The sequence below is a fragment of the Camelus dromedarius genome, chromosome 11 (assembly GCF_036321535.1).
Source record: "Camelus dromedarius isolate mCamDro1 chromosome 11, mCamDro1.pat, whole genome shotgun sequence".
Lineage (NCBI taxonomy): Eukaryota > Metazoa > Chordata > Mammalia > Artiodactyla > Camelidae > Camelus > Camelus dromedarius.
Window position 1 is genome coordinate 7805022 of NC_087446.1, and position 12479 is coordinate 7817500.

Genomic DNA, 12479 nt, shown 5'->3' on the forward strand with positions numbered 1-12479 from the left:
GCTGAGGGAGCACCCCCCCAAAAAAGGAAGGTGAAGAGGGCGGCTCTGTAGGTGAATAACCACCCGGCTGACTTCCCTCAGGCCCCAAGTAAGACATCACTTGCGGGAGTGAGAAATTAATCCCTAATTACACAGTTACTTTATCGCGCAGCTTCAGTGCTAAAAGTCTAAAAAAAAAAATCAACAAAACCCCCCACTACATCCTGCCAGCTCCCAAGCGCCTAATTAGGTAAGTAATTTTGCTTTAAAGCAAGCACTTTCGTCCTGACATCACCCCAGGAGAAGAGTGGCTGCACCTAGCTCCCGGGTGCGTGTCAGGTGTCTGTCTGGGGAGAGGGGCTTAGGCGTGGAGTGCGGAGGTGGGGGCCGTGGCAGGGGTGGGTCAGCAGGGTGGACATCTGCTCTTCAGGGCACGTCCCACGGATTCCTGAGCTTCCCTCCCCTACTCCCAGTTCCCCAGCTTCCTGGAGAGGCCCAGAGACCCAGGCCTGGCCACCCAGGGAGCACCACCCCCGGCCACCATGACTGGTTCAGGACGGGCACACGTGACCCCAGGTGGGCCATAAGGGGCAGCCAGCTCTTGAGCTGGGACTGCAGGGGAGAGGCTCTCCCTGGCTAAGCCACCACCAGGAAACCCGAAGGCGCTAATGGCCATCTTGCCTCCATGGTGGCCTGAGAATTTTGCCAACACAAAGGAAGGCTGAGGCCAGAACCGGGGAGAGGCAGGATCCTGACCATATGGTTCGAGCACTCCCTCCAGCTGCACCCGAACTGCAGATCTGCCCTCCATTCTTCCCAGTCCCGTGAGCTGGTGCAGTCCCTTTGGGGCTTGGGTGTCATTCGCATTGGGTTTCTATCACTGGCAACTCAGAGTCCTGCTGACTCAGAAGGGTTTTGGAGCACTTGCCACATGCCACGCACTTTACACAGCTTACCATGGTGGGATAAGGGCGCCCACTGCAGATGAGGAAGCTGGAGCCAGAAAGAGCCCAGGTCGCAGGGCAGCGGGCCGCGTAGCAAGGGGATCCCGGCGCCCTGCATGGCCTACCCACCCCCCACCTCATCTCATCAGGCCAGGCCACCTTCTGGCTCAGGAGCACCCCCTCAGCTGGCCCGGTGCCCGGGAGGCACCACACACTTGGCAGCACGTGGAGTAGGGCCAGCATCCGTGGCAGCAGTGTTGCCCAATGGTTAGAGCATGGAGCCTGGGTTCCAATCCCAGCTCTGCTGCTAGTGCACCGTGTGACCTTGCGTGTGTCACTGAATCGACCTCACAGGGGTATGGAAAGAATGAAATGTGTTCACATATGGATTCAGTGCTTAGAGCTGGGCCTGGCACAAGTAAGAGCCAAATAGGTGTCAGTTACTATTACATCACAGCCTCATTCGCTGCCTCAGTTCACACTGGCCCACGAATCACATGATGCCTGCTTAAACCCCTCTTTGGACCCATCTCCTGATGGGGAAAGATCAAGCAGGAAGGGCCTCTGGAAGCTCTCTGACCACCATTTGCCCTGCAGTCCAGGGACACCGAACATCTCCACTTCCCAGAGTGCACCGCTATGTCCAGCCTACCTGTCTTTGCGTCTGCCAGCCCCTCTACCTGGACTGCCCTTCCTGGCTTTCCGGAGCCCACCCTCAGGCAGAATTGAGCTCTCCTGCCTTGTGTCCCACTGGGCCTCTAGTACAGCACCTCTGGCTCTGAGGGGTGCTGCCCCGCCCCTGTTCCACGGGGGCTAGCTCAGAGTCTTAGCCGGGTCCCCAGCACCCAACCCAGGGCCTGGCTTGGAGGCGGCTCCCTGCCAGCCTGTCAAACAAATAACTTGAGGGGACAAGATCAGGAAAAAAAAAAGCTTGGAGCTGACAGAAGCAACATAAAATGACTGAGATTTAACATCTTTCCAGGAAACACCCCTCCCAGGAGACGATTTCTGTGTTGCTGATAAAAATAGGGTGTTTCCTCAATCTTTACAAGGGACCCACGGGGGCTTTCTTAAAATGTAATTTAAGATGTAGCTAATGGAAAGGAAGCTGAGATGCTGGAAATGGCAGCTCATCTGTCAGGAGGCAGCTCTGCGATGACTCAGGCTTGTGTTGGTTCATAACCAGACACCAGCTGAGGATACTATCCCAGCACGCAGCACACAGTAGGTGTTCAGTGGAGGGAGGGCGGAAGGAACTAACAGCAAGAGAGAATTAGGGAGTAATAACATTAGCCCTTGACTCTGGCCAGTGTTTTATGATTTACGGGTCATTTTTACCCACACATCCTCATGCAAATCCACTGAGACCAGAAGAACAGGAGTTCTTAAACCCACATGACAAAGAAACTGATGCTCTGAACCCAACTCAGGCCAAATTCAGAGTAAAGGGGAAATCTGGGGACCTCAGCAGCAGAAGACCCTGGACCTTCTCTTGACAAGGCTCCACTCAGGTGACAATACTCCAGTGACTTTATCTCTGGGAAGAGTTGCCAGATAAACAGGATGCCCAGTTAAGTCTGAACGTCAGGCAAACAACAATATACAACTTTTTAGTATATACCCCAAATGTGCCTCATGATAGGCCTCCCATGACATTCGGCTCCCTTACTCCAGAGTAGTCCTGCCCACGGCAGGTGGGCACAGCTGATGGAAACCGGACTGAGATTCTTTTGGCTCTACCACAGCTTGAGGGGAAAGTCCCTCTTCCAGGACTCACCGTACATCCTTCTAAGAGTTGATGAGGCTGCCCAAGTCCTCCAGGGCAGATCAACTGGAATATTTTGGCCTCTGAAAAGGTACAACCCCTCATGCTGTGAGTCGGCATGCGTTCTCGGCACCGTCGTACTTGAGCACATCCCAGATCTGGCCCATGCAGGCTGTGTGACCTGAAGCACGCCACTAATCTCTCTGAGCCTCCACTTCCTCATCAGCAAAGTGGGGGTAACAACCCCAAGTTCTCACGACTGTGACAGTCCAGCCCAGTAAGGAAACTTTAGTTCTGGTAACCCACCTAAGCAGAGTGGTTTGTGCCCACCTGGAGCTCCCTTCTCTGCTTGCACAGTAACAGTCCTGGGATTTTCCAAGTGCATCCTCCTCTCCCTCAGGCCCTGTGGTATGAGAGGTGCCAACACCTTGACCTAGGTCTAGCCAATCAGAGCACTGCCTCATGCCGGTGACAGTGATTGGTTCATGGATGAGCACATGACCCACGCCAGCCAATCCAAGCCAAGGAGGTTCCATTATGCACTCACTGGAGTGGCTGAGAAAGTAAAGGTCTTTCTGTTGAACCCCAGGGAGTAGGCTGCGCATTAGGGGCTGCCAGCAGCTACCCTCCAACCAAGAGGAGAGCTGCCAGGGATGGAGGTAGCACAGAGGAATGAGAAGAGCTGTGGAACAGGAGGACACAATGCCTGGTGACATTTTTCAGGAATCTGGACTGAATGGATCCTAAAGCCAGAGACGCCTCAGCTTTCAGTAAAAGAGATGAAAAATTTCCTTAAACCAGGTTCGGCAGGTTCCTGTCTGTATAACTGAGAAAATCCTGACTGACTTATGATTGACTGGTGTCTGGCTTATCAACCTGTAGCCTGAGAATCTCTGGTGACTTATCCCTACCCCGCCCACCATGGCATCTAGCATCCTGTTTCCATGGAAACGGACTGGAGCTCATGATCATCTCTCTCTCTCTCCCACTGTACTCCATATGTAAATCAAAAATCATCCACACCAGGATTCCCCCTGGAAACTTCCCAGGTCCACACTCACCCAAGGGCCAGTTCAGCTTAAAGAAAATGGCCCCAGATTCCCCCAGCTCTGTGGTGACTGTGCACAAAGATACAAAACATGTCATGGAAAGGGGAAGGTATAGCTCAGTGGCAGAGTGCATGCCTAGCATGCATGAGGTCCTGGGTTCAATTCCCAGTGCCCCTATATATAAATAAATAAATAAACCTAATTAGTCCCCCCATTAAAAAAAATGTCATGGGGCCTCCCCTCCATGCTGGCCCAGGGCCAGGCTCCAAGGACTCCAGGACGATGGCTCAGCCTCAGCCCTGCCCTCAGAGCATCCAGGCCTTGGAGCAAACAGACCTGTAGACCCCAGGATAAATCGGTGGAAAGTCAGTGACAGAGCCAGGAGGGTGCCCTGGGCCTGCTGACACGCAGAGTGCTTCCCTGACCCAGAGGTCACGCATACAGAGCCATGCAGGAGGGGGGCCAACTGAAGAAGAGGCTTCTGGAAACAAGCCAGTGGTGACCCTCTGACACCCGTAACCACAGCGGGTCTGCTGGTGGGTGCGGGCCTCTGCAGAGCTTGCACCAGTTGGTAACTGACTTTAGATTTTTCAGCAGATCATGCACACCCCCAGTCAGCCCAGACAGAAGGCTCCAACTGGGACTTGGAGACATGGCAGAGTCACAGCTTTGGCCAAGAGACAAAGAAACTCAGGAAAGGGCAGACTCTGAGTTGCCCATTTAATATGCATTCTCTCTTCTTCCAGTTTTGCCTGGCCCCAGAGAACAATTCTTGGTTGATTTATCCAAATTCAATGATGTTTTCTATTTCCCTAGCTTCCCTTACAGCTAAGCATGGCCATGAGACCCAGTTCTGGCCAAGTGTGCTGGGACACGGGAAGGATCTAGAAGAGAAAAATGTCGCTTCCCAGACCCAAGTAGAAGCGCAGCTGGCATAGCCCTGTCTCCCTCCACCCTTCCTGCCTTCAGTGCAGAAAAAACGCCCACAACTTCAACACCACCTTGTGACCATGAAAGAAAGACCTGGAAAATCACAAGCACGTCAGCCCCCACATCACAGAGCCATCACTGGTAACCACCAATCTCAGAACTTCGTGTTATGTCAGGAAAAACACCCCAGGATTTGCTTCAGCCACTGTTGGTCACATGTTCTGTTACTTGCAGCCAAACACATCCCTGACAAATACACCCAGCAAGTTACACAGAACCAGGATTCAACCCCAGCCCATGGAGCCCAGCTCCTTGGGTTCAGCTCCTGGCTCTGCCCCTTACCAGTCTGTGACCTCAGGCAGGTGACTCCCTGTCCCTGTGCCTCATCTGTGAAACGGAACTGACTGCAGTTCCTCCCTCACAGAGCTAGTCTGAAGATTAAGCCAGATAATGCCCAGGATCGGGCCCACACGGAGTACTCAGCAAACAGTAGATGCTCTTATTTTTATCACCTGGATAATGCCTAAGAGGATTCAATCCCCTTTGCTTTTTAAAGTCCCACTGATGGGGCACTTTGGACAATAGGAACTCTCAGCAAGCAACCACAGAGGGGACAGGCCTGCCTAATCTTTTTAGAAAGCTCTAGTCCAGGGATGACGAACAATTCTTATTGATGTTCTGTCTCCCAAGAGCCTGTAAGAGTCAAGTTGGAGAAGCTGTTCCCCAGGCACACTTGGGAGAAGCTGTTTCCAGGGTGTAATAGATCCCGGCCCAGCCTCTCCCTCCCACTCCGAGGTCAAGGTGCGGAGTTACCGACGCTACTGCTATTTGTGTTAATATTATTAATGATGACAGAAATGCTTACAAGGAATCCCCACTGTTCTGGTGACATAGTACATCTTCTTGTCATGAGAATTAATTCAGATTCTGGACACAGATCAGAGATGGAGTCCTCCCCATGCCTCTTCCGCGACCTGCGGTTTCCAGATTGGGAATCGTGATCCACACTTGAAGCGTTCTTGACCAGGGGCTCTGGGAGGGTCAGATGAACTAGATCCCCTTGCATCAGGACCACCGGAGCTTTTTTATAAAATGCAGGTTCCCAGGCCCTCCATACCTGCTGGATCTGGGTCCCTTGGGTGAGGCCCAGGAATCTATATTTTAACATGGGCCCCAGCAATCTTGTTGCTCCTTGAATCTGGAGGAGCACTGAGAAGGGATATAAGGTCGCACATATGCTTGAGGCTGGGGGAGGTTGCCCGTTCCCCATCTGCTCACACGCGTCCCTGGGCGGCTCCACTTCCCACACCGAGGCCCCCTCCTGGATGTCATCCCAGTCGGAAGCTTTCAGCAGCTTTCAGACTCAAGGCCACTCCTGTTCCCTGCACTCATCCAAGGTGGGGGCCCCCACCGGCCATGCCCTTGGCAAGGGCTCTAGCTCAGCCTCATTCTGGAAAGATCCCTAGAGCCCTGGTTCACCCCAGACACCCGTCATCAGGAATTCTTAGGGGTGATTTTAGCAGAGGTGCCCAGACCCCTCCCCACAGCTGTCAGTGGCCATTTCATGTTTTTGGTTAGAGGAGGAAGTAGTTATTACCAGCGTGATGCACCAAGGGAAAGATATAGATAAAGAAAATCTCGAGTTCAACAAGAATGCCATTGAATATTTCATGACCTCCTAGTGGACAAAGGCAGAGAAGTGTAACTTAAATAAGACAGTGAGGTAAATTCAACAATTATCCAATGATTACGGGGGCTTTGTCTCACACAAGAAGAGTCTCTAGTGAGGTGCCACAGGGCTCGCTGTCCTGGCTGATTGAGGACAGGAAGAAATGTAATGAATGACCGAATCAAGGCTCCAAGAGATCAGTATAAGATGAAATTAATAATAAATTTAAAGGTAGATATTTAGGTTTTGGGTATTTTTAAATCAACTGTGTTTAGTTCCAGGGTGGGAGAGGCCTGGCTTGGAGAGTGAACGAGACCTAGGGATGGCAGGCAGAGCAGCCACTCTGCAGGTCACTACAACCCCATGCTGCCCTGAGGTGAGGGCTGCCCCTTCTCTCCCCTGTAAGTCATCACCGTGAGGTTGGGGTCCTGCTCCCCAGCTGGGGACCACGACAGCCTCAAGTCAGTCCAGCAGGTGAGGCCACCTCACCAGTCCTTTGACAAACTGTGAGAGATGCTGGGGACATTTTATGTGGAGAAAGGGTGACTCAGGAAGTAGAGGAGCCGCTTTCCAATTTGAGAAGGACTGTCACAAGTCTGTCGGGGACACCTCTGTCCACAGGCTGCAGGCCCCCCTGTGCAACCAGGCCCCTGCCCTCTTCCCTGGCTTTACCCCTTAGCGCCCACCCACCCCCAGGGTCCCTGGGCTCCCACAGCCCCTCTGCTCTCCCTTCTCTTCCTCCAACAGCATCCCCAGGCCCTCTGCATGCTGTCCCCTCTCCCCTGAGACACCCTCCCCACCCCCTGCCTGGTCAGCTCTTACCCCGGGGCCTCTCTTCCTCAGGAAGCCGCATACTAACCTCTCCCGCCATCTAAGCCAGGTCCCCATTCCACACCCTCATGGCCCCTTATACTTCTTTGCAACAGCATTGATCCCAATTTAGAATTTGTTTAGAATTTCATTATCTGTTTTCTAAATCGTGAGCTCCATGAAATCATGAGAGCATCTGTCTTGTTCACCTCGAGTCCCCACTGCGCAGTACCTGGCATGTAGTAGGTGCTCAGTAAATGCTGATTTTGTGAATAAATCAGTGACCGCATGGTCCCATCAGGTGGGAGCTACAGGAAGACAAATTTCGGCTCAGCGAAAGAACTGTCTAGCACAGCAGGTTGTCCCAGTTTGCGATAGGCTGTCTTGTGAGCTGGCCCAGGTGGTGGACTGGATGTTGAAACAAAGGCTCTGACCTCTGAGGAACTTTCCAATGTGGAGGTTCTGTCTCCTCCATCACTTGAAGAGGGAGCCAGTAATTCAGGGAAGAGGAGGAGCAGGAAGGAAGAAAACATTCTCGGGATGGCAGGCCTGTTACTCGGGAAACAGGACATTTATAGCTGCGAGCCTGGGTGGGGCTGGGGGGGCTGCGCTCTGATGCTGGGGGTTGTGGCTTCCCATCCTGCCCTCTGCGCTCACCATCCCCAGGCACAAAGCACAGGGCGGAGCTTGAGGACAGGGGTAGGTCACTGGAGTCCCTAGCCTCCTGCCTAAGGCTATTCATGCCTCTCCCAAAAATGTCTTTGTTGAACCCGCCCCCCAGCCAGGACTGGCTATATAATTTGCAGGGCCCAGTGCTAAGTGAAAACGCAGGGCTCCTTGTTCAAAAATTCTTGAGAATTTCAAAATGGTGCGAGCAGAGCATTAAACCAAGCATGGGGCCCTGTGGGACTGCACATGCGCCCAGCCCTCCCTGACCCCCAGGAGGATGCTGGCCTGTGGACCCCACCCCAAGGACTGAGAGAAGATAGCAAACGGAGACCCCGCGGCAGTGCTGAAGCCAGGCCAGCTCCTCACTCCGCTCAGCTTAGATCTTCACTGTCTTTATTTATAAATATGAGCAGACGAGGGGAATCATTAAGCAACAGAGGAGACTCTTCAAGTCAAAAGGGCGGAGTAGGGGCACTCATGGGGAGCCAGCAAAACAAATGACTTCTCTGAAACGGGAGTTAAGAAAAATCATCCTAAAACTGGGAAATATGGCAAAGGGAGGGCAGTACTTCTCGCAATTGCATTTGGAGCATTATTTAACAGACCCATATAAAGATTATCTCATTATCTAGGGAAATATACCTTTGTTCAAGTTACTCTTTACTGTTAATTAAAGGTCTGGCTGTTGTGAAATTACATGTGAACTCATAAGAGATTCGTAAGTGATTTCTGCCCAATATAAAAGATAACCCCAAAGGTTATGGTTTTATGGCCCTATAAAGCCACTAACTAGCTTTGATTCTAGTCCCCTCTTATTCCTATAATTTTTCCTCCGATGTCTATTTTCCTAATTCGGCTGATTACCATCCTGCTGGTTCCTCATTAATGAGTTGAATAAATCTGTGATACATGTTCCTTCTAAGATTTGTGTGAGGGTAATTTTTTTTTAACTTTTTGAAAATTATGCTTGGACTTTGGGGTCAGGAAAGGACTTTTAAGAAGCCTAATCTGTACCTGTAAAGAGATGAGTGACTGTTGCGCCCACTAAAACAAACTGCTCTGAAAAACGAGACATTCAAGGACAAGAAGCGATCCTGGTGTTAAAAAGACACAGAGGAGACGAACGCTTCCATCAGGGACTGTAAGAGGGAAAAGGAACTCACTAGTGATTCAGAGGCCAAGCCAAGAATTCTCTCCTCGTCTGGATGAACTCTGTGAGAGAAATGAGGAAAGATGCAGAGCACAGATAGAGGAGGGAAACAGCCACTTATGGGAATTCCAGGAGACAGCAGAGAATGGGCAATCACCGAAGAAGGTATAGAGTTTTTTTTCTGACCTGAAGAATTACACGAGTCTTGAGTTCTAAAAGGGGTCGGGATGGGTATAGCTCAGTGACTGTGGTGTAGGTTTGCATGGTACCATGTGCAGGGTTCTGAGGGAGAAAAATTATGGCTCTAGAACAGTGCAGACAAAAACCACCCTTCACACACAAAGATCAAAGGAATATATTTTTGGACTGACAAGACTGGAAAATGACACGATCCAAATACCTTCCCTTAAAAAAGTTTAAAAAAATAAAAAAACTGCTTAAGGATGTCCTCCAGCCAAACCAAAATGAGACTGAGAATGAAGACTTTGTCAAAGGGATGGCACAGTTCACAGGATACCATAGAGACCCAGCAGAACTTCTAGTTAGGTCTAAACCATCGTTGACAACATGGTTGTGAAATTAAATACAGCTCTTAGGACAGGATACACGGAAGAGCTAAAACATTTTAAAGAACACCAGTGAGCGAATCCTTTCACTTCAGGGCACATTTGTGGAATTCAGCATCTACTCGGTGGTGCTAACTCGCCAGCGCAGCTGTGTGCCCGTCCACCCTCTGTCCCTTCCAAATGGCATCACACACGTATGCTGGCAAGACCTATATGCGTATACACATGCTCTCACACAGTGACACATGTACACACTCACACACAGGCCCACACTCATGGGCTGCCAGCCTTTTGGTCTCCCCTTCTCACCTCTGCCATATTGACCCTTACTGGGCATAGTTAACACCTGCTCGCCCTTCAGCTCTTGTGTTTGTGTCACCTCCTCAGACAAGTCCTCAAGCCCACAAGCCCCAGCCTGGCCCAGAAATTCTCTCAGAAAACCACGACGCCCTGGTCTCAGCGTGGCATGTTTACCCACGTGGCTGCCGGGTGCCTCTCTCCAGACGGTAGTGGGGAAGAACAAAGTCTACGTCTGGATTTGCCATCCTCCATACCCTACAACTAGGGCAGCACTCAGTAGGCCCAAACACTTAGTAGGTGCTCATTTAACCCCTGCTTGTTGGAGGAGTGTATGAATGGGCATTCAGCCTGGTTTGACCCAGGAAAGCAAGAACAAGGCACAGAGCAGGGCCCAAGATGCGCCAAAACAGGCTAAGTTATCACCTGGCCTCTCTGACTGTAGCTTACACCTTGGCAGAAATAGCCACAGTTTGGAGTCAGACAGTACTTGAGTCTGTGCTGGATCTCTGACCTGCCGAGTGATCTAGGATGATGGTAATAATAATAGTCAACATTTATTGGGTGCTCACTTTGATGTAGCTACTCTTCATTATCTATTACTCCCATTTTACAGATGATGAAACTGAGGCTTAGAGAGTTTAAGTGGCTTTCTCAAGATCATAGTTAGTATAAAATAGACGTAGTATCAAAAAAAAAAAAAAATAGATGCAGTATCAGCTGACAGTGCAGGAAGACACATGATTTACCAGAGTAGGGAGGAAGGAATGTCTGTCTGTCCAGGCCATTCAGTGAAGAGACATCATTCCTTCCACTGCAGGGGTCCAGGAGGGACCCAGACATTATCACACAGCTTCATCATTATTACCAAGAAGCCCATGAGATTACATAAATTCTGTCTGGCATGCACTAGAGGCTAGGACCTGTCTGATATGGTCTACCTACCCCGCCATGACAATGAAGAAATCCAGTCGGTTCCATGTGTCCCCAAGGTAGCACTTCTTGCCAAAAATGCCCAGGGCCACCATCTTGAGCACCATCTCCATGGCAAAGAAGACAAAGATGAAGTCATCAAAGACCTGCAGGGGCAGGAGGAAGGCAAGAAGCAAGGGACAGCGTGAGGTTCTGGAGCAGGATCTGGGGCTCAGAGCCACGGTGTTAGGTGGGAACATGGGCACAGATACGAGGGGCCAGGGGAAGATCTAGAAACTTCTCCTCCTGGGCAGGAAGAGAACCTCAGAGATCCTGGTCCAATGCGGTCATTTCACAGATGAGAAGACTGAGGTAGAAGACTGAGGGAATGAGCTTGCCCAAGGTCATCCAGCCCACTCTATTTGTTCTCTAAAAGCAAGTGTACTGACAAGGGACCCAGTTAGGAGTGGGGCAAAGGGACCCTTCCTAATAATCACCAAGCACTGGGCTAGACATGTGATCTGCATTCTCTCTTCGATTCTCACAATGATCCCCTGAATATTCCCATTTTACAGATGAGGAAACCAAGGCTCAGACTGCTTAAGCCGCTTGCCACAAATCACACAGCAGTGAAAGGAAGACCAGAAATGACACTCAGGTCTATCTGACTCCAAAAGTCATGTGGAAGGAGCTTTCTCAAAATGGGCCTGACATCTTCCTAGGCACAGGTTTCAATGCTGCCCTCCTCGGCTCAGAAAGGAGGCCCCAAATGTCCTAACCACAGGCTCAGTTGAGTGTATATTTCCTGAGGACAGGGCCTGGGTGGAGTTCCTCTTTCAGGGATCAGTGAGGGCTACAGTCAATTCAGTTCAACAAGTGGGCGCTGAGCACCTCCTGTGTGCAGGACGTAGACTGGGCGTCGGGGACACAGAGATGAGTGCTCAGTGAACTCACCGCCTGGTAGGGAAGCCAGCCTAGTATCCGCTGAGGTTAATTGCTTCTAACCCCACCCAAGGCCCCAGGGCTGGCCAAGTAGCTTGTTACCCACTTGGGCCCCAGACCTGCCCCAGAGATTCTAATTCTGCAGGTTTGGGATGGGCCAGGAGTCTGGATCCTTAACAAGTGCCCCAAAGGAATCAGAGGCCCCAGGTAGCTTGTGAACTGCTGAGTCCTGTGGAAACGTAAGAGACAGATGGCAATTCCTCCTAGGAGGAATCTGACTTTCCCAGGGAGACAGACTTGGATGTTTCCTTTCTACATCTGTAAAATGGGTATAAGCCTAACACCCTGCATTCTGGGTATACCTGTGCTGCAGGGATCAAAGGTCAGGCCTCCACCTGGGACCTCGGTGAGATGAAAACAGGAGAGATACAAGAGGCCACTCCTAAAGGCACCGACTGAGAGTTACGGAACCCAGCCTTTATTCCAAGAGCACTGGAGCCAAGGCAGGCTTTCTGCAGGGAGTTTCTGGGAGACCAGGAGGAACCTGGTGGTGGTCCCCAGGCAGGAGAAAAAGGGGGCCTGGACTAAGGCAGAAGCCTCGAGATAGAGGGGAGAGGATGGAAGAGAGAGAGGATTACAAAGGGAAATGGGTAAGACCAGCTGGGAGTGAGGAAGAGGACAACCAGGGGAGCGAGGGCAGGCCAGGTGGTGAAGATGTGGCTAGGCCGGGCAGGGCAGAGCGAAGAGGGGCAGGTTTGGGGGGGCATTGGGTGAGGTGGGGTGGTGGGTGGGGCCCG

At 51.3% G+C, this 12479-nt stretch overlaps 1 protein-coding gene across 2 annotated transcripts in view; it reads right to left on the bottom strand.

Moving 5' to 3' along the window:
- Positions 1-12479, bottom strand: part of CACNA1I (calcium voltage-gated channel subunit alpha1 I) — a 107124-nt gene that overhangs the window by 66183 nt on the left and 28462 nt on the right. For both annotated transcript variants that reach the window (XM_064491430.1, XM_064491429.1), the window contains exon 4: positions 10774-10907. In XM_064491430.1, the coding sequence (XP_064347500.1) occupies positions 10774-10907 (134 nt within the window). The remainder of the gene's footprint in view (positions 1-10773; positions 10908-12479) is intronic.